This window comes from Plectropomus leopardus, chromosome 9 (genome assembly GCF_026936395.1).
Source record: "Plectropomus leopardus strain MGB_pleo_1.0 chromosome 9, ASM2693639v1, whole genome shotgun sequence".
Classification (NCBI taxonomy): domain Eukaryota; kingdom Metazoa; phylum Chordata; class Actinopteri; order Perciformes; family Serranidae; genus Plectropomus; species Plectropomus leopardus.
Window position 1 is genome coordinate 37,546,159 of NC_142184.1, and position 22,114 is coordinate 37,568,272.

The 22,114-nt window shown below is 43.1% G+C and overlaps 1 protein-coding gene across 1 annotated transcript; it reads left to right on the top strand.

Moving 5' to 3' along the window:
* Positions 1 to 604: 604 nt before the first annotated feature.
* On the top strand, positions 605 to 21,341 carry asxl1 (ASXL transcriptional regulator 1). The gene is given in 12 exon segments (XM_042491441.2): positions 605 to 984; positions 4,590 to 4,673; positions 7,190 to 7,309; positions 9,319 to 9,520; positions 10,689 to 10,858; positions 11,028 to 11,112; positions 11,703 to 11,869; positions 14,287 to 14,383; positions 16,819 to 16,924; positions 17,238 to 18,193; positions 18,196 to 18,245; positions 18,338 to 21,341. Coding segments are annotated over 12 exon segments (4,659 nt in total). The 5' UTR covers positions 605 to 927; the 3' UTR covers positions 20,903 to 21,341.
* The last annotated feature ends 773 nt before the right edge of the window (positions 21,342 to 22,114 follow it).

Sequence of the window (22,114 nt, forward strand, 5' to 3'; positions counted from 1 at the left end):
AGTTACTGAGTCAGAAGTATATTGACATTATTATGCTTATAATTCACAATTTGAAATGGTCAATCAAACCCCCATGCAGCGGTGAGTGGGGCAGTAAAGAGCATCCTTCAGCCAGTGTAATGTGTACATACACTGCCTGCAGGAAATCTTTCTCTCTGTCCTGCTTGAATCAAAAAAGGCCTGGGTGTTTGTCAGCCAACATAATTTAATTACTTATAATGTCCTTAATGTTATAGAATTCTAAATGCTGCTGTTCTAGGGTATGTTTATTTGCCCCACATTTAGTTTTGCTGTGTTGCCTGTTGTCACCCAGCAGCAACAACAGCTTCAAATATGTGCAGAGAAATTTATCCGGTGGTCATTTAGCTCAATATCAGTTACATTATGATAAAATACACAACATGTTGGTATTCTAACAGAGGGACTCTTTTGTTATAGCCTATATGTTGTGGTTGATATATAAAATATCTGTTTGGTGGATGGTGGAAGGCTCAATCTAAACCGGTATCATATAAGATTATTTGTATACAGCATCTGTTCAAATGAACTATTTGCATGCAGGGGGCTGGACGTTGTTTTGTTGCATTCCTGCGGAGGGTTTGACCTTTGACCTGGTTGTTGCATTCCAAAGAGTCTTGATCTGCAGCAGCATCACAGCCAGCCCTGCACTCACGCTGCTTTTGTGCTACAGAGAGACGATGTGTGTTGAGCTACATTAGACAAGGCATTGGACACAGTAGCGAGAATTAGCAGAGAATAGCAGCCACCACAGCATAGTCCCGAGCTAAAGGATCATCTTGTTCTGGGTCTACTACACAGCTAACCTAGTACGTAGTTAGCCATTTTGCTAAGAAGCTAAACCGCCATCGTATTGAGGTTGCTTTGTAGACACTCAGCAGGCTAGCCGCAGACACCAGCGCAGAGGAAATGAAGGACAAACAAAAGAGAAAGAAGGAGCGGACCTGGGCAGAGGCAGCTCGCATGGTAAACAGTCTATTTAACACGTTGCATGAATATTATTTATGAATTAATGTGAACTTATTGCTCCAGATGTGTTGTTGTGTTCATTCTCCTCACGACCACTGTCTGCAACGTTACTCGGCTTTAATATCAGCTAACATTGATTGGCTATTATCATAGCAGTTGTAGCCCAGCCAGCAGGCAGCTTATGTTTGGAATAAACGTAACTCAGGGGCATTTTAGATGTGTTGCGTGGATTTGTGGCCGCTGACATAAAGAGCTACTCATCGCAACATGCTAACGCTGGCTAGCATGCTAACATCCACCTCCCTTGTTTTAAGCTCTTTGTTTGCTAGGCAGAAAGCTAGCTAAGTTAGCCCTATGCTAATTGCCACCTGAACAACCGAGTAACGCAAAACGAACGGACGTTTATGCGGTTAATATGATCAAAGCAGTCAGTGAAACGTGACGATGTTAAACCCATAACGTTAAGATAAATGCTAACTTTGTGCAGTGGTAGCTATTAGACCGTTATGCTGACCACAATGCACGCTACTGATAGCAAAGCTAGTGGCTAATGTTAACAACTCGCTAACCCAGCTGTATTGTGAATAAAGATTGGCACGGATTGGTTCAGGAAAATAAAAGACGTCCCGTAATCGTTAGCCTGACCTTGTCGCAACTTCAAAGAAGAAATTGAATATTTACGAAAGAGGTATAACGTTAACAGGAAACATTTAAAATGCAAACGTTAAACACTGGCAAGCTGGTGGGATTATTTCACTGCAACTTAACTTTACTTCATAATTATTTAACTAATTAAGAAGCTCATGGACAGCTGAGCAGCTGGATAACGTTACATGTTTGATAAGTGAATTTATGGTTGTGCGGGTTTCCACAGTGTTTGGTGTAATCCTTAGTGGTAGGGTAATGGGTTCACTGGTCATTTGGGTCTGTTTTGGCAGGATAGGCCTTTGCTTTCTATTCACATCACAGTAGCTGGGATAGAGGAAAACCACAATTACTACCTCTTAGCAGTGTTCAATAACACTGATTCCTTAAAAAAAACGGAGGTGCTGCCTAATAGCTGGGTATTCTTTAGCGTGCACCCTTATTTTATTTGCTAAGGTTTATTGGGCCTCATTTATAAATTCTGTTGGCACAAATCTGTGCTTTAACTATGTGTTCAAATGTTAAAGTAGAAATACAGGATTTGATTTCATATCAGAATTTCTTTTTAAATGTCAAATGATGAAGGCTGGGCTGTCTCAGAAAATGTAAACACACATTTTTTTAACTAAATGCAGAGCATATGAAAACTGCATTCATTGAAAAAGGCTTTAAGAGACAACAGTATTTAAAACCATTTATTTACTAATGTATGCATTTGATTCATCTTTTCATGCTCATTAATTATTGTCATAATTAAAATATTTCACTATAAAAATTGAGTGTCCTAGTCCTAGCTTACAGTGGCGTAATATGAGAATGTTTATATTGACATGTAACAGTTTTAGTTTCCATTGTGTTTATTGAATCTGCCCAAAAGTGTTACTTCTGAAAATTACATTGTTGATACTTGAAATGTACTCTTTGCAACAATAAAACATCTCCAGGCTTTCTTTCTCTGTTGTTGAGTTTAAGGTTACCGTAGTGAGCATCAAGGAGTAGTTGCTTATGTAGATGAACATGCCAGACGTCCAAATGTGCCCACACCGCAGACACTAAGTAAAGAGATGGATCAAGAGACTTACCCTCGTCTCACTCTCGCCCTGTCTCTCAAACTTGGACTGAAATATGACCAAACAGCAAAACTAGGCAGAGCTGATCACAGTTGCATATCAATCAAGATTATGTCAGTGCACTGCCTATATTTCTCCTAATATGTTTTGAAAAACATATTTATTGCCCTATTTAGTTTTCATAGCAAGAGTTTGTGAACAGGAAGTTGGCGTCATACTGCGTCCTGCACAGTGAATATGGAGGCTGGAAAAATTGAGATCAAACGGTAAAACTAAGCAGCACTGATCAAATATAAACCAAGATTCAGATTCTTAGTTGCATATTTCTCACCGCAAATGTTTTCAGAAACATGTTTTAGCTTTCTGTTTAACTGGAATACATAATTAGGCTGGCCACCATTATGTCACACAGACCAGTCCAAATTACGCCACCCACTAGCAGGAGCGTTTATTGGACTGGAATGCCACGATGCATAGTTTTCTACCTCTTGAGCAAAAGCATCTTCTTCTCTGTTATCTTTGGTCATATAATTTCAAAAGTATTGGTGTCTTTTTGCTGCACGGACAACCTAGATAATTTGAAGATTCTCTTTACATTGGGGATTCTTTTTTTTTTTTTTTAGGGATTATGTTATTGACTTTATTAACTAATAGGGATTCCCTATAGCGGCTGTAGACTATGTGACGCCATTGCAGTTCCTGCAAAATATTAAAAATTGGCCAGTTTGAATATTGCTGATGAGTTGTTGTGGGTGATTGCTATCAGCTTTTAGAAGTCAGTTTCTGTTTTAAGGTTAGTAATAGATTGTAGAAAGGAAATCAAGGTTGATTGCTGCTCTATGGGGAAAGATGGATAATAATTAGGAATTTACAAAAGTTATTAGTACGTCCAAAACCTTAGTATGAACAGATTATTCCCGGTGAAATATTGCAGTACGCAAAAACTGGAAATAAGGGCTGCACAATTATGGCCAAAGTGAATATTGTTTTAATCATTAATGAGATCAAGATTATTTATTGTTTTAAGGGACAAAACATATATATTTTTATTCAATATTTAAATAAACAGAGCTCTCCTGAAATTCCATGCTGCACTTTATTCCTGCTATGTACTAACTTTACATCTAAAAAAGATTTTTAAAAGTTCTTGTTCACCTGAATTCAATGCAAAATATAAAATATAAATATAAACACAGTTGTCTCAAAACTGTTTGTCCAGAATTTAATGAATAGCACACTACTTTCACTTTCACATTGTGCTACATTGCCGCTAATGAACAAATCTGCATCAAAATCAGTCTGAAAATAAGGTTCTTCACCTAAATTCAGTGACTCTCCTGTGGATACTATATACCTTTCTCTCTCTGAGTGATAGCTGGAATGTGAAGAACCAAACGTCTACTGGTAAATAAAGGATACAGACCAAAAGGTGATGGTCAGTTATTGATCACCCATATTGTAACAGCTGGAAATTCACTCGGTCACAACTCAATTGTTTGTATATATTTTCAACTTTCAAATAGCCTTTCAGTATCAGTTCAGTATCAGTTGGGCTTCAATCTGAATTGTGAATCTTTGTGCATTTTGTGTTTCAGGAGTGAACACCCTGCATACATTACTCCTTACACCTGATATTTTCTACTACATGTTAGTCTAGCTTCCTTTCAATGCTTACATTAGGCCTACTATTAACAGCTCTCAGACAATTTCTGAGTTAGTCTATCATGTTAGATCATTAGGAGAAACTTGGTTGCCTTAGCAATGGCACTTGCACTTGAGTCTAAATAGATATTTGTTGTGTGTTCAGGGGTTTGTCTCAACTGTGCAGAAGTAATTGGTCAGTCTGTGTGGTAACACCAGTGTTGTCCTTATGTTGATTTTTTCCAGGTGTTGGAGAACTTCTCTGATGCACCTATGACTCCCAAACAAATCCTCCATGTCATCCAGACCAAAGGGCTGAAGGAAATGAGGTCAGGCAAACAGACGTGTAATAGCAGTGTTAGCTGCTATTATTGAAACAGAAAAGACTGTTAAGATGCATCTGTTTTCTTGAACGTGTTGGCAGAAGCTGATGTTAGGAGTGATATACTCCTATACTTTCTACATATAGAACTACAAACCCAAAGTATCAAAAAAGATTAACAAAAAGAAAGAGCTGTCACACAGCGGACTTGGGCCATCTGGCATTTATCCATCATTCAATCCAGATTATTTTTTGTATTTCTCTTGCATTTTTAGTCAGCCTGGTGAGACTATCCTGATGATGTGAGCTCAACATGTGTGTTCACATCTACATGTGTTTCTCTCCCTGTATCTTAAAACACAGTTTATTTATATTTAACATTTGTATGTTATGTGTACCTCGTCAATAACAGTCCCCATAAGGTTGTCACTCCAGCGTTGCCAGAATATTTTAGTATTTCTCCATAAGCAGCCAGCTGCCTCTGGACTGCTGAATATCAGCTATCAGCATCCCTGTTGTCTGCCTGAAGCTTTGTGAACACTGATCTGCAGGGCCTTGATCTCCAGCTTTGCAGCCTCTCGTATCTGCTCCTCCATCAGCCAATCAGTGGCCAAACAACAATATACATGGTATTTGTACTGGGGAACACCCTCTTCATCACCAACAGAGCCAGTTAATAAATTAAGCTTTTGCCATATCCAGTCAGAAAAACACCAAAAAAAGCTTTTCCTCAGAGATACTCGATGAGTGCATCCTCCTGTTCCTGTTTTATTGTTATTATTGACTGTATTTCTGGAGTAACTTCCCTTAATCGTTGTGTTTACTCTGCTCATGTTAGAGTTAGAGCTTGTTGCTGTGGGAGCCACCATTACTGTTCTGCACCAGTGGCTTGCATTTTATGTCATCACCTACAACGCAGTCCCTTTTTGGCTGCTATTGACAACTACGTTGTAGATTCCTGATTGGCCGGAATAGATTGTAATTTCTGGAATGTGTTCAGGGTGGCAGAGGGTCCAGACTGATACAGAGAGAGAAATAGAATGTTGAGCTGATGTCATCAGGATGGTCTTACAAAGTATTCAGTGAACTGATCACACAGCACGCACATCAACAACATGTCAATCAATGTGGTCATAACTGAGGTTTTTTTTATTTCCCTCTACATGGACCATGTTGCCTGCTGCTGGCCTAAACAGGAGGTAGGTTGAAGGATCCTCTGCCTTTATTGCATAATCTCGTTACTTCACTTCTATAAACTCTACCCCTGTTTTTGATGCTCTTTTGTGCACTTGGTGCATTATGTTTTCATGATTAAGGCAAACAACACAATATGTCCGATAGCTAATATTACAAACAAGCTAACTGCGCTAATGATGGATCGGAAATGTGCAACAACATTTTTTGCAGACACAGATATCAAATAAAAGCCAGAGACTATTTCGTATTGGGTTGCTGTGAGCTGTAAATTTACCTCGTGAGCAGAGGGCAGAAGATTACGTTATTTCAGAGCCAGGTCTGCAGCCGCCTCTAACAAAAGCAGTGTGTAAGTGAAGAACGCTCACTCTGCAGCTAATTCTGGGGAACAACATGTTCCCGAAAGTATACAGCAAACTGACTGGCAAAAAAACAAACAAATAATAAATGACTGAGGGGTCTCAGACTGATGAGTCAAATCTCTGACTTTCAGGGGGCAGCCCTATTATCAGTACAAATATATAATAGTGCTATCAAACAACATTTTTTTTAAATCACAAAATTTCAATGGTTAATTGCAATTGCAAAGCAAAAGTTTATAATAGCAAATCTTACCAGATTGTCTTGATTAGGAATTAAATGACAGCAAAAAACTGCATAGGACTTGCAAAAAGTGACATCACTATAGTTATAAAACTTAGCCCAGTGCAGCCACTTCAAGATGAGAATGTAGGCCAGAGATTAACGCAATTTTAAATTAAAAATTTATTTTAAATTTATTTTTATTTATTTATTTTATTTATTTATATTTTTTTATTTTAAATTATTTTAAATTAATAAATTTTATTAACATGTTAATTATGACCTTAATCGCATCGCAATTAACGCAGACAACCCCAATTGATAATTAAGGTAATGCAAAATTGTAGAGCTTACTTTATATAGATTAAATGACCAGGGAGTACCTTAATTGTCAACTGCATAGATTGGATTAGCCAAAACTTGATCACACTGATGCCAAAATGTAATATTGCCATTAAAAAGTCATGTTTAATGATTTACCCAAAATTCCCAAAACAGCCAGAATTATTGAAAGGATAGATACCAAACAGTATAAATGGTGTGGCAAAATGTCTGACAGTATTTACATGGTCTCCCAGTATGCAGTGTAACATCATATCACCCAACGTGAACTGTCAGTAGTTTTGCCCGCGTAGGGATGTAGCACTAACTTTCTTTATTGCTGAATTTGGCTTCATGTCTTCAGTCCATTGTGTCCACTTACATCAATTGTAACCATGTGTGTATGTGTGTGTGCGTGTGCATGCACAGTGGTACAGCTCCATTGGCCTGCCTGGTCACCATGCTGCACTCCCAGGTGAGAGGAGACCGAGTCAAGAACAGCATCTTCTTCAAGCTGCCTGGACGAATGAGCTTGTTCACTCTCAAGGTATGCACTGTGAACATTTCAAAGCCAGTGTTGATAGGTGGTTGTAATTGCTTAAAGGAATTTAAACATCAATAGCAATGATACATCGATCTAGATTATCCATGCAGTGATCAACAATCCAATATGTATCAAAATAATGATACATATTCTCCTCTTTAAGATATGCCTGTTTTCAAATTCTGATGGCACACTGCTGTCACCATTTCTGTCCAAGCATGCCTACTTTTTAACAAGACTAAGTTATAACCAAGTATTTGGCTGGACCATGAACGGTGGCTCCCAACCTTTTTTCTTCAGGTACTTTTTGAAAGTAAACTGATGAGCCTTGACTTAATGACATATTGGAGGAATATTTCATATGACATTAAAGTCATAACAATAACAGTAGAGAACAACTGATAAACTGTACTATTAACCCTAACTGCCAGAAGTTTGTGATAATTTAGCTATTATGATACATTTTGAGATTAGATTATAAGGTTGTATCCTATGACAATCAGACTGTGTGTATTATGTACTTTTGAGGAAAGAAATCAACAATGATAGGCTTCTCTTTTGAGAAATTTCTTTTGCTTGGCTATCGTTTGTACGACAGGACAGGGCTGTTTAGCTGAGTGAAAGCTCTGAATACAGCTTGTGTTCAAGTCGTCACTGTGCCCCATGAGATTCTAAAAAGAAAAGTATGTCCTTAACATTTATTTAGACTTAAAAAATAATAATTGCATTTAGTTATATTAACAGAAATTAATGAAATGCTGACATAGGCCTACTGTTCATTTTGTTTCATTTTATTTTTTAAGTTTTCTAATACCCTGAAAATCAAAAAGGCCTCATGACCCACTGGGAAGCTTTGGCGACCCATAGTGGGGTTGAGACTTCCCGGTTGGAACCAGAGGTGTATGTAACATGTTGTTATAGTCCAGCCTAATAATCATGTAGCCCAAAGATATTTCAAAATGGAAAACAGTACGTTTAACATTAGACACAGTCACACAGTGGAAGAGATGTGTGTTCTCTGGAGCTGTACCCTCTGGTCATTAACACATCCTTCCTCTACAAACAATAAAAATGTATCAGTGTTGCTCACAATGCAATTTTTATTGCATACTGCCCTAAAAAGATCTAATAAGTGTCTGATTTTCTTCTTGTCTTTATAACGGCAGCGCCACCTGTTCTGACACCGTAACACATATTAGTTAATAACTGTAAATAAATGTATGGCTCTTGTTTTACAGACACAGGTGTTCCTCAAAAAAATTGATGAGGTGATCCTCTCTCTCCTCTGTTCAAAACTGACAGAACAACTGCGGATGGTTCGTTAGCTGTCGAGCTTGCTATTTCCATCATGCTACCATGTTACATAGGTCACGCTGGTTAATGAGGAATATAGTAATACAAGACTGTGAGTGTCCACAGATCTATCAGCTTTTTAGTGGCCAATAGGGAAACAGCAATGTTCATGACATCAGTCACTCTGACCAATGCTGCAACTTCATCACTCACTCACTCACTCACTCACTTACAGACACAGTTTCCTGTTTATTGGGCTGGCCTCACGTGCTATGGTCCAGCCAAACATTCAAACAATGCAACACAGTTAAACAAAAAAAAAATCCTTTGAAGATAGTCCCAAAGCAGTCCGAAAAATTGTAACGGACTGTAAGGTAGCAGGCTGTACCCAGCATGTCGTTCTGCGGTCTAATTCTGTAAATGTACAATGATTAGTGTTACAAATTGTTTGTTCAAAAATACTGTCATCATGTTTTTCCCAATTGGAGAATTAGTTGAAATGTTAGTAACAAGGGCAGACAGTTAATGTGAGTCACCTCTCAGTACTATTGAACAGTACCTGAACAGTGGAATATAAAAAATATATATTGTATGGGAAATACACAGCACCACACCACAGGGTAAACTGGATCTGTTGAATCAAATGTTTTTCTGACTACATGACCACAAAATCAATTAAAAGGAGAAAACTGTGATGTGCCTTCCTCCCAACTTTGTAGAAAAATGCCCTACAGTGGACGAAGACGACAGCAGAGTCTGATACACCAACAGAGGTTGCCAGCAGCACTGTCCACCCAGCTTCCAGCAGCAGCAACCCTGCAGCAGGCACTGGTGTGGCCCCGGACGGCCCCACTGAGGCCACTGAGCAGGAAAGCTGCGACTCCACTGAGACCACTGCTGTTGCCAGCGGAGACAATGACGGTAAAACTACGCCACACACATCAGTACAGACCTCCCATACAGGGTTCTCCATTATGGTGGTTTAGTCATGTTGAGCCATGCCCTGAAACAGTGTTTTTTTTCCACTTCTGTTGTGATGGCACACTAAAAGACGAAGCCCACTATGCTCCCCGGTGTTGACCATAGTGCCATAGTGCTTTTTGCATAGGTTACCCTATGTAAAACTAATCTTACCACCTGGATCACCTTGCTCAAGGCTACCACAGTGATGGTAGTGTGGGCGGGGCAAGCGGGGATCTGTCACTCTTCTTCCCAGTGCCAGCCTGGGAATAGAACCACTATCTGTGTCGTCACAAGTCTAGTTCTGCAAGTGGTGAGAAGTTACTTGGTACCTATAGTGTAGGGCTGGGCAATTAATGGAAAAATAATCGAGACTGACATTCAGAACCTCTAACTGACATGATTTTGCCCATGTCGGTTATTTCAGTTATTTCTAAAATTCTGTTAATCCTTTCCCTACCGGGTTTTCCAACTCCCACGCATCTGCCATGTGTTTCACGCTCTGTCGGGCTCTGCCTCACGCTCTCATGGCTAATCTCAAGCTAAAACACTGCAACAGCAGAAGTGTTGAACAATCATATAATGCAGTGAATAACTTTGACTCTAGAATACAACTGATTACTTGACAGCTGAGTCTTATGTGCTTCCACAGCATTTCATTATGGCAGATCAAACAGTTGATGTTCTGACAGCAGTGCAGTGAGACAGACAGCCAATCGGGCTGGGAGTGGAGCTTCTCCTCACAGCACCAAAGTGTCTGAATGAAAAAACAGACAAATATTCAGCGGTGGAAAGAGACATCTTTGGACTTCTACAGACTACTTTGTTTTGGTTTCAGGTTCAGTCAGACTTTGGATGGAATTTTTTAGAAACACCAGGACACATTGCTCCGTGTCTCATCAGCTGCCTTGCACAGGGACAGATGTAGTGATTTGGGGGCCTGGGGCCACAGGCACATTGCCTTATTTTCAACCTTTCTCTAACTGAGAATGTTGGCAGGCTGTTTGCAGCTATAGAAGTAGTAGGCCGGCTCAAAACTTTCTTTCCCCAAGTGAAATGATTAATAGCACAGAGCAGAAGTTCAAGTCAGTGTCCTGGTCTTGTATATGTGTTTTTCTCTGACCTGAAGCGTCGGTGGATGAGAGCTCGTCCAGCGCCTCCTGCTCTACAGAGCTGCAGGCTCCCAGCAGCCAGCCCCAGACCCGCCTCAGCAGGGCTGCAGGACAGCAGGGACGCACAGACACACAGCAGGCCCAGCACGCTCAACACACCCAGACTAGACTGAGCCGCTCAAGACAGGTCAGTGAAGCCACTGGCTTCTCCATGTATATATCATGGAAATTCCAACATAAAGTCATTACCCGGGTTTTACTGTCATGCCATGTGTTTAGATTTGATCTGAGAAATAAGAAAACACTACTGCTTAACATACTGACTGTACTTCTGTCCACTGTGTTCACCTGTACAGTCAGGAAGGCAGAGGAAGAAAGCAGTCATGATGCCTCGTGTTGTCCTCACCCCTCTTAAAGTGAATGGAGAGCATGTCCCCTCAGGTAAGATCTGCAGCAGCATCATCAACACAGCAGGAATGAAGCGAGAAATCAAAGTGCTGATTGGTGTGACTGCTTAGACCTCAACATTCTCATATAAACACAGCCAGAAGGAACAATACAGAGAAGATGAAATTAGGGAGGATGACAGTTAAATGACAATCAATGAATCAGTAATTAAGAATTTAATCAAACCTGTGAAATGTAATCGATCTAGTAATAGGCTATGCAATGCTGTCAAAGTATGTGTTGCTGTGAGCTTTGATTGAGGAAACAATGCAGTTGGTATTGTTTCAAATAAACAAAGTTCTTCTGTTTGTTTGTTTTGGGTTTTTTTTCAGAAAACAATTAGCTTGTTAATTTTACCAATAATAAATGAAGGAAAGCTCTTATAATATTCAACTCTAGACAAAACTTATTTTCAGTAATGAAAGGCCTTTATCTCACTTTCATTTTATCCATTTACTTACTATCTGAAGGCAAGATGTTCCCCCGGGCCTGTCATACACAGGCAACCACAGGGGCCAAGAAAATTTCACTTTGTGTATGTGTAGCTGTCTGAGTGTTTAATCGCATATATTTTGCTGGGGCAGGACCCATGAAGAGGAGTCGGGGTGGGGTGGATGTAGACTTTGAAACACCAGGCTCTATTCTGGTCAACACCAACATCAGAGCCCTCATCAATGTGCGGACCTTCTCAGCCTTCCCCACACACTCGCAGCAACAGCTACTGCAGCTGCTGCCAGAGGTGGACCGACAGGTATGTCATGTTTCTGCCTTACAGTTAATCCTCAGCTTTAATGTCTGTAGTGATGCTGCTTACCATAATATAACCATCACACACATAATTAAATGTGAAAAAATAAGCCAATTTAATACTTTGGACTTTTAGTGTAGTGCAGTAGCTGGACTCGACATGACAGACCATTGCTCTGCAGCTGTCAGAGTTACTTATTGCGAATTTAAAGCTAAATATGGAGTAATTGCTCGCAGAAGTGAAGATGCCCTGTGTCTTTTGGGTGCCAGCTGATGCACGATGAACCACAGGGCGCTTTCACACCAGAGCTGTTTGGTCCGCTTTAAACGGACCAGAGTTCGTTTCCATGGATTGTCCCGTTCATTTTGGCTGGTGTGAAAGCTCAAACGAACTCTGGTGTGGACCAAACAAGCGAACTCTGGTCCGCTTGAAAACAAGGGTCTCGGTCCGCTTCCAACTGACCCCTAGTGTGGTTCGTTTGTGGTGTGAATTAAAACAAACCAAACACAGCGCTTCATAGCAGGATTTCTACAGCTGAATCAATAATAAATCAATCTGCTGATCACGTAATATTTCCGCAATCTCATAGTTGAGTCTGACAGTTATTAAAACAGTCAGATGCCTCTGCTGAGTGAAGTTTTTCAAAAGTTAAGTTTATTAAAACAATAGGACAGGAATGTCTAACTGGCCTCTCTGTCATCAGTGTCACTGCAGAACTCACTTAGAAGCTGTCATACGTCCTTATTAGCGCGAGGAGATTCTGCAGAGAGTGAAAAAAAAAGGAATTTGTTCTGCAAATTAGAGCGGGAGAATCTGGGGAGTCGCCCGGGGGAAAAATGAATGACCTGATCACCGATCTCTCAGCAGGTGATGCAGATGTGTGTCTTTGTAAAGCCTCCAGCAGCTGCTGCAAAATGCCTGTTTTATAGTTATCTGTAGTGGAACATATATGCAAAGTTTATAGAGTTTTGTGATTTGTCTTCTATAATATGTAAGCATAACAACGAAGCAATTATGATTGCGCACCCACAGCGGCCCTGATAACGTGATAGATGTGCAGTCTAGAAATAGCTGCCTAATAATGCTTACTATCGGTTCCACCATTTCTTTACCTGCTCTTTGCAACACGTGTTGCATGAATTCACTGTCAGTCACATAATTTGATTTCCCCATGTGGGTCCTGATGATGCATGATGACAAATGCAAAAACTTTCCCTTTTTCCAATTCACCCCTTTTGATTCATTTGACAGGGTGCAGGTGTAGAAATCCTGCTAAAATCACATTTCTCCTATTATAAAGTCCAGTGTTTGTTTCGTGTTCATTCACACCAAAAACGAACCGCACCAGGCTTCACTTGGAAGCAGACCGAGACACCTGTTTTCAAGCAGACCAGAGTTTGCTTGTTTGGTCCGCACCAGAGTTCATTTGAGCATGTGCAGTGTGAAAGCGAACCAAACCAACTGAAATTGCAATAATGTTGCAATTTCACCCCCCAATCGAATCGAGTCCACGGACTATCAGGAGTAAAAAGGACAACAGTGAACCACAGGGGAATTAGAGTTAAGCACACACCACCATACTAGGAGTGACACTTATTTTATTCGCAGTTTACATCAAAACAAAATAAAGCAAACAACACATTTCGCATGTTGCTTTATCTGAGCCCCTATGTGCTCAGTGGCCATCAGCTGTGCCTTTATAAAGGTTATGTGCTGATTAACAAATAATCCAACAGGTGCACAACAAAAGGTCAACAAAAAAAAGCAATAACAATGCTAATTCTGCTGTACACATTTTTAACATTAATATTACATTTCAGTAGACAATGAAACTCAATAATGTTGGAGTACAGCAGAGGATGAGTAGGTCCAGACTGCATACATTTCCAAAAAGATGACATAAATATAAATTAACAGTTTAATACATACATACATATATATATATATATATATATATATATATATATATATATATATATATATATATATATAAGCAGGAAAGGTGAACATTATTAACAGATTAGATATAAAATATACCTTCCCTTATAAGGGTGAGGTATTAATTAAGACATAAAAGGCCCAAACATGAAAGACGGCTCTACCTGGGGTATAACCTTTGATGTGTGTGCTGATCTGCAGTCTGTTAATTGTTCGACAGTGCAACAAGAGAAACGTCCATTTTTTAATTTAACAAAAAATCAAGTCTTAGCAGCAGTTTAGGGTGGGTTGCAGTGTGCTGGCCAAATTATTTTTTGTATTTCTGAATTTTGTAATTGAAATAATGTGAAGCTGAGCTCAGGCTCACACTGTGTGTTTAGCCATGTTTAGGGTCAATGGGATGCATGTGAGACAGGGGCCACACTATTCCACAAGGTGTATTATTGTTTCTTGCAGTTTGTACATTATGTTCTCTGTGGCAGATTGGACCAGATGGAATGGCCAGACTGAGCAGCTCAGCTCTCAACAATGAGTTCTTCACCCATGCCTCTCAGAGCTGGAAAGAGAGGCTGGCAGAGGGTAAGTTATTGGTCAACAAAGAAATCATAAATGCAAGCAGAGAAATTTTTGCCAACGGAAACGATGTGCTCCAGCATGGTTCACGTGGTATGATTGTTGTTTGGGATTTCTACACTCTATGGCCTCCTTTCAAACACCTCTGCAGTAGGGGTAGATGATAGCGGTTCTCAGTACCCTGAGAACCGCTGTCAACTGGTACCAGTAAGTGACTGGGTGTGTACTTAAGCACCGATAAGCTCCATGACAAACGGTGCTGCTATAGGTATTTATGATATAACTTGTGTTAATTCAATCTAACCTGATTCTAACAGAGCTAGCAACCTGCCCCTCATGATAATGGCGCTGCAAGCATCAGGGGATGACGTATGATGTTGTGCTCACTGCTCTGCTCTTAGTAGTAGTAAGACGAACACTGGACAAGACTGAGCAGTCAAGAGTGTGGGCTCACTTTTCTAATAAAAGTCATGACGGGGCAACTAAATGCGCTTTGTGTCAAAGGGTAGCTGTAAGTGCAGTAGTCCATAAATATGAGGCAGTGCCGTGTCTTTGATAGCTCTGGCAAAGCAGCTAATGCTAATGTTAGTCTGGCGCTGGAACCTCGAGTCCCGATGGCTCCAATGGCAATGCTACGGGGAGTAGCAAAACTAAAAATGCAGGCAGCACTCATTAACACTAATAAGGCTGCAGCTTATAACTGTGTTACAGTTTTTGTTGTTGATTTTAGGCAGTGTAATGTTGCCAGATTATTTATTTAATCCCATTGATGATGTCAGTAAAGCAGCAGTCTCTGCTTTGTTCTTAGTAGATGGAAGTCAGACAACCAAATCCAACCTATTTACCTTCGTGAAACGAGGGCAGATGACACAGGAAAAATCAGCAGAAAGTCACAGGGTTGCTGCCTATGATAAAAGACAGTCCTTCATTTAGTGAAGTTGGTTTAGGTATGCTAGAAAACTGCTGATAGGTATGCTAAGAATGAAGTTTAAGTTGCCGATATCGATAAGCAGTATCGGCATCATTAAATCCTAATAACGCCCATCCCTACTCTGCATGGTCTTAGTCAGTCAGTCCATACAGGGACCTGTCTTTATACTCCTGATGGTAGCACAGTCCTGGAACTGAACCTGCTGCTTGCTGGGGATGACCCAAAAAAACAAGTAACCACTTACAGCGTTACATGCACTGAAGCGTTGCAGCGTTTTGCCCTTGTTGAAATAGCTTTAAGGCAGGATATTTTTTACTCTAACTTGAGTAAAATTTGAGAACAAAATTATTACGTTAACATCATTACATTTGAAAGCATTCATCATGCAGCTTTATTTATTTATTATTTTATGCATTCATTCACTTTCCGTTAAGAGGCAGGTGGTAAGCTGGTACCAGAGCTGCTGGCACTCTGATATGCTACGGCACCCATGCCTGCACATGTTTAGAGCCGGCACTTGCTGAAGCTTCAGCAGGAGTATGACTTTCAAATGGCTAGCAGCTAATATTTATCAATGACAGCTCACAGTGCAGCGGGCTCCTGCTTTGAACGCTGCTCTGAAATCAGTTCATCAGAGAACTGTGCTGACAATGAGCTGATAGAGCAGTACATGTCTGTTGTGTCAATGCTAATGCATTTAAATAATAAATAAACACTATGTCATGCTAATCAACTGCCACCAATCCTCCTGTGCTGTACAGTAGGTCCAACTATTCAAGCTGACAGTGACACGCTCACTGCTGCAGCCTGATGAGGAGACACAAATACAGACTGAAAACAGGACAGACGACTTTGCCTTCATGTGGACATGACTGATAGAATGTCTCAACCACAGATGGTTTTCTACAGGTCAAGGTGAACAAGTGAACACATCTATTTTCATTGGACTGCTGATGATAGTAATCAGTCTTAATGAGTGATGATATGAGACAATTTTAGAAAGGTTAAGACTAATTTGGCCACTTCTCTAATCAGATTGTGTTACCATGATTGGATCTATGATCACATTGATCATGTTGATTTGCTGATTTATTTGCCAAATCATGATATTATATAGGAGACAACAAGCCAAATGTAATTTTGAAATCCTTTTATCTCATGGTGTACTTGGAGTTATTATCAATGAGGGGTTCCAACTGGGTCCTGGTACATGTGTGGCAGGTTATTTAATCAGTAGATAAAGTCTTCTCATTATATCACACATAGATACAGGTCTGTAATCTCTTGTTTACCTGAGGAAAATCATCTGTGGTTGAAATAATTCCCATCATATCAACATCTAATCAAATACTTAATTTCTTTTAATTTCTGAAGTTGCTATTTTGATGACTACTTTTACTTCTACATAGGTTCTTATTTTGTAAAGTAACAGTGCTTCAGAGTTTTTAGCCACTCTGCCCACCTCTCATTGTGACGTGACTCCTTTAAACCTTCCCATATGTTTGTTTAGGTGAGTTCACCCATGAGATGCAGGTGCGTTTCCGGCAGGAAATGGAGAAAGAGAAGAAGGTAGAGGCATGGAAGGAAAAGTTTTTCGAAGAGTACCATGGGCAAAAGTAAGACCCAGCCTGAGTCCTAATTCACAGTTTCCACAACAGCCATATTTTTTTTTTTTGTCATATGTATGGTGTTTACTCTAAAGTTAGTCTATTTTTAGCATTTTTTTGTTGTCTCAAGACTTTGTTAACAGCAGTATAAATAGTATAATTTAGAGAAGCCTTGTTGTACATCTTCATTTTTGGTCCCATGTTTTCAGTTATCTTCTTCCAACTCCTCTGTTGTCCTCCATGTAGTTTGGAAGCCACTTTTGTATGCTGCCAAATGCCTGTGTTTATACAGTTTGCTAAAACATGGTTTGTGACCCTGTAGGTCTGGCCTGACGCAAGAGGAGTCTCTAAAGCTTACCATGAGTGAAGCCAGTGAAGTTGCTGCCAGTGTGCTGGACAGTGATGTGGCTGTTGTGGCAACTGGTGCCCCCAAAAGACGCAGCGTGGGTCGGCGGAGGAGAGACGGCAGAATGAGGAGACGCACGCGGGCTGACCTGCGTCGTAGGGCCCGTCGGACCCTCTGCAAGGCTTCTTCTCCAGCCCTACCGTCTGCAGAAGCAGCTGAGGCCGGTGCTGCACTGGACATCTCGGCAGTCTCTATTGGCTCTCCCATGTCCGACAACACGGTGGTTCAAGACGAGGTGGTGCTGCAGGCTGAGTGTGGCGTGGAGCTTCCAGCTGAGAGCTCCTCCATAGAGCCGAAACCCTCTCCCACTCAGGAGCCAGTCACATTGCCAGTCACCACTCCCACTCCCACTCCCACTCCCACCCCAACCCCCACCCCCACCCCTACCCCTACCCCAAGCCCCAGCCCAGCCTCCACCAGCGCAAACGAAGAGCCAGAAGCTGTGGCCCGCCTGCTCACAGAGGAGGCTGCACCTGTACTGGCCTCCACCTCCTCACCTTCCTCTTCCTCCTCCTCCTCTTCTTCATCTGCCTCCTCGCCTGTCTCCTCACCCTCCTCACCTTCTGATAGACAGGGAGCTTTTGCTGCAGGCCTGGACTCCTCTTCATCCTCCTCAGGATCCTCCAGTGCGGCAGTGGCTGCTGATCCTCTGGATGACACAGCCTCCGTCGTCACCTCCATCACAGGGGGAACCACCACCAGCAGCCGTGAGAGCAGCCCCTCAGCCAGCCCAGCCACTACCCCTGTACCCAGCGCTCAACTCAAGGAGCAGAAGAGAAGGCCAGATGAGACTCAGGCCTTCTCCAGCTTCCCCGAAAAGAGGCCGCGGCTTGACGACCGTCAGTCCTTTCGTACCACAATTGACAGTGTCCGTTCGAGAAGCCGCAGCCGACAACAGAAGAGCCCAAGGTGCCGCCTATCCGGGTAAGACTTTGTGCACAATTTCTTTTTGCCTGTTAAGCCATGAGTGGTTTACAGGTTAAGTCTGACTCACTGTCTGTGTGTCTCTGTCCCAGATTCAACTGTCCAGAATCAAACCTCCCTGGGTCAAAGGTCACCCCACCTACCAGATCTGTCCCCGGATCGTGCCCCCCGGCGAGGGCTCGCGGCGGTCGGGGACGGGGGGCGCGCGCACCCTGGCGGACATCAAAGCCCGCGCCCAGCAAGCCCGTGCCCAGCGCGAGGCCGCTGCTGCTGTTGCAGCCACTGCCGACAGGGCGGGGCCGGCCGGGGTCCGGCTGCGGCCTGCTGCTGGGCTACCGGATAGCAGCAGTGGACGACGAGCACGAGAACATCCAGGACCTATCGAGCCCGGAGGAGGAGGAGGAGGAGGAGGAGGAGGAGGAGGTGGAGGAAATGGAAGAAGGGGAGGTGGTGGGATGGAGGAGCAGGGATCGTCTTCAGGCACTAATTCGTCTGGAACACAACTACAGCTTCTCAATGTAGATCCTACACCTCAGCCATCCCCTTCCCTGTCCACTACCTCAACCTCCATGTCCTTAGAGCCCCCGCAGACCCCAAGCCCTCCTCGAGAGGAGGCAGCTGGGAGGCCAGAGGCTGGAGAGGATGCAGAGACAACATCAGCTAGTGTCCAGAGCTCGTCCACCGGGGTCACAGAAAATGCAACTGATTCACCCTCTTCAAAGCTTGAGGTGCGTGAGCCTGCTGCAGCCCCCCCAGGGACGGCTCACCAGGGTTGTGAAAAACCCTCACTGGCCCCGACTTCCATTCCAGATTCCCTCCCCAGGTTTGGGGCTCAGGGTGTGGATGTTATTCAGACACTGGCCAGCTCCTGTCAGCCCAAAGAGCAGGTCCAGGGGAAGGAAGCTGCACTTGGAGGTGTTATCCAGCATGGCTCCCAACACGTGGAGCCCCAGGAGGTGTTCTCTCATTCAGCAGCAGAGAGACAGCAATCAGAAGCATCCTCTCCCCAACAAGCAGACTCCTTCAGTGGAGAGAAAGACGACGAGGCACATAGCGACTCCACAGAAACAGCTTCCGACTGTGAAAACGACATCCAGGAGGATGAAGCGCCGCAGCCTGACTGGTGCCCCCAGCTGAGCATACAAAGAAACGGCCAGCTGGTCATCTGCAGCCCCTCTCCACAGAACCAGCAGCCGGTCATCCAGGCCCACGTGTCCAGCCGCCAAGGTCAGACTGTCATTCAGCCCTGCTTTCCCAATGGCTTGCCTCACCCTCAACACAGCGAACACCAGTCCCTCCCCCCAGTCCAGTTGCAGGGGATCAGGAACAACAACATTGTGGTCAAAGTGGAGCCTGGAGAGGACTGCAGAGGGTCCAGACAGAGCTCCACTGAAGAGGACTGTCGAGGAGGTTTGAAGACCTCTTTCACTGCTGCAGTTGCCTCCAAGAGACTGGCCAGCTCAGCCAGGCCGGTATCAAGCGTAGAGGCCAACAACCCTCTGGTGACTCAGCTGCTGCAGGGCAGCCTGCCTCTGGAGAAAGTTCTTCCCTCTCACTCTGCCAACAGGCTGGAGATCAGCCGATTGCCAGGACCACAACCTAGACCACCGGTGGCACGGACCCTAGGGCCTCGCAGCAGACCTGAGATCTCAGCCCAGTCCCCCAGCCCTGAACTGAGTGCAGCCTCTCAGACTAACAAGTCTCCAACAGTTCACCCAGTCTCCTGTCTGATGGAGGCCCCGGCTGGGTCGCAGTATCAGTCCCAGCAGGCCCCCGGGGCAGTCCCGGTCATCACATCTCTGCCCTCCTCCTCCAGTTCCTTGTCCTCCAGGAGTAAGTCAGACCTCAGCTCTCAGAGCACGGTGGAGTCTGCAGTTATTAAAGACCCTCATGGTCCTCAGCCCTCTAAGGCGGTCACTCCAGACAAGCCTCAGTCAGCCCACCGAACCATGCCTAATGGTCCCTCTCCTCCACACGCAGACCCCTGTCCCACAGAGGTGGTGCCCACCATTAAGATTAACTGGCGTCCCCCCCAGTCTCATCTCCCTCTCTCTCACCAACAGCAGCTGTCACCTGCATCCACTGTAAAGAGTGAAGGAGGTGCGCGGCCCCCCTGCCAGGCCCTTGCCAAATCCTCCCCCATTAAACCCATGAGTGTTACCAAAAAGGAGCCCGGGAGCTGCAGGGACGGCTACCTGAGCGGAGGGGCCATGGAAGGACTCCTCAACATGGAGATGACTTTAGCCAGGATGGCAAAGAAGGAACACAGCAAGGCGAGCTACTCTTCTGGCTCTCCCTCCTCCTCCTCCCCCTCCCCCTCCTCCTCTGCCTCTTCCCTTCCCTTCCAGCTGTATGGAAAGCTCCCTAAGCATGCTGGTGTTGGAGGGGTCAGCTACACAGCCAATGTGTCAGTGATGGACAACGGCAGTTTCTCCCGGAGCATGGCGGACAGCGTGCTCCAGCTGCGCCCTCGCATGGCCTCCAGTCAGACTACCCTCAGCATCCAGGCCTTTACTGACAGTACGGCTGAAGAGGTGGCGCTCAAGTGCTCGTGCCGCCTCAAAGCCATGATCATGTGCCAAGGCTGCGGTGCCTTTTGCCATGACGATTGCATCGGGCCCTCTAAACTGTGTGTGTCATGTCTGGTGGTCAGATAGTATGTGCACTTGGAACTGCTATCTGTACTGTGTGAGCAGCAGGACTGGGTGGGCTCCACAGCCAATAGAAGCACACAAGAGGCGCCTGACAGGCAAGATTTGCCTTGTATAATATAATTGGTCTGTATTTTTGTTGTTGCAGATTTTCAGATTTTTTTTAGCTGTACTTATATATTATTATTATTATGGTTATTGTTGTTGTTGTTATTAATATTAATTATCATTATTATAATTGTGAATTTCGGGCATGGTTGATTGTAACTTGTGCCTTTTTTGTTTTCTTTCCTCAAAAACATTTACCTCATCTTATCTTGCTCCACCTGTCATCATTTGGTGGCCATCATTGTTTTGGTCCCTCGTTTCCTCAGCAGACGGGGACGTATTGTTGTCTCTTTGCGCAAAGAAGTATTTTTTTAACCATTAAACTGAGTAAATGACATTGTTTCATTGGTTTGTGTTTTGACTCATTTCATGGCTCCTTAAACACCTGTCTGTGAAGTACAGTGAACAAATAAAGTGATAATTGAACAGTGCTAGGGTCTCTGAAGCCTTTGATGAACAGATACTGAGCACTTCCATGTGAGAGGTTCAGACAGACCTGTAGCTTCAGTCTGTAGAATTTACTTATCAAAGTCCATGTTGAAGATAGCAGTGGTCCATAGCATGTAATATCAGGACAGACACAATCACTGATACCAGTTATTTTCATCATGAAAAACAACTGCATTCACTTTTAGGGGAGAGCAGTGTGTCATTTATCAGGTGAATTTATCATCAGTAGACTACTTCTCAATATTTACATCACAACCAAATGATTTACAAAATATTTAGCATTTCTTGTAATTAGCAAGTACCTAAATCCTGAAAAACACTTTTTTTTCAGTTAAAAGGAAGGCATTTAGTAGTGCTGATTGATTCAGGTCTAACTCTTGACCTTTGAGTGCAAGTATTAAAATTCTACATATTGTGTATAAATATGCTATTGCAATTGAATTTAGCTATTGACTGATCATGGTAGCAGGAGCTGCTCTCATCTCCAAGCTAGACCCCTGTCACTACCCAGTCACCAACAGACTTTGTGTGTATGTGTGCGGGGGGCAGGGGGTTGCTGTGGATCAAGAGGCGGCATGATTGGGTTATTGAAAGCGTCTCAGCCCGCCTCCCACCCCCCATTTTTGAGACTGTTCACATTTCAGGGAGGAGGCACTCAAG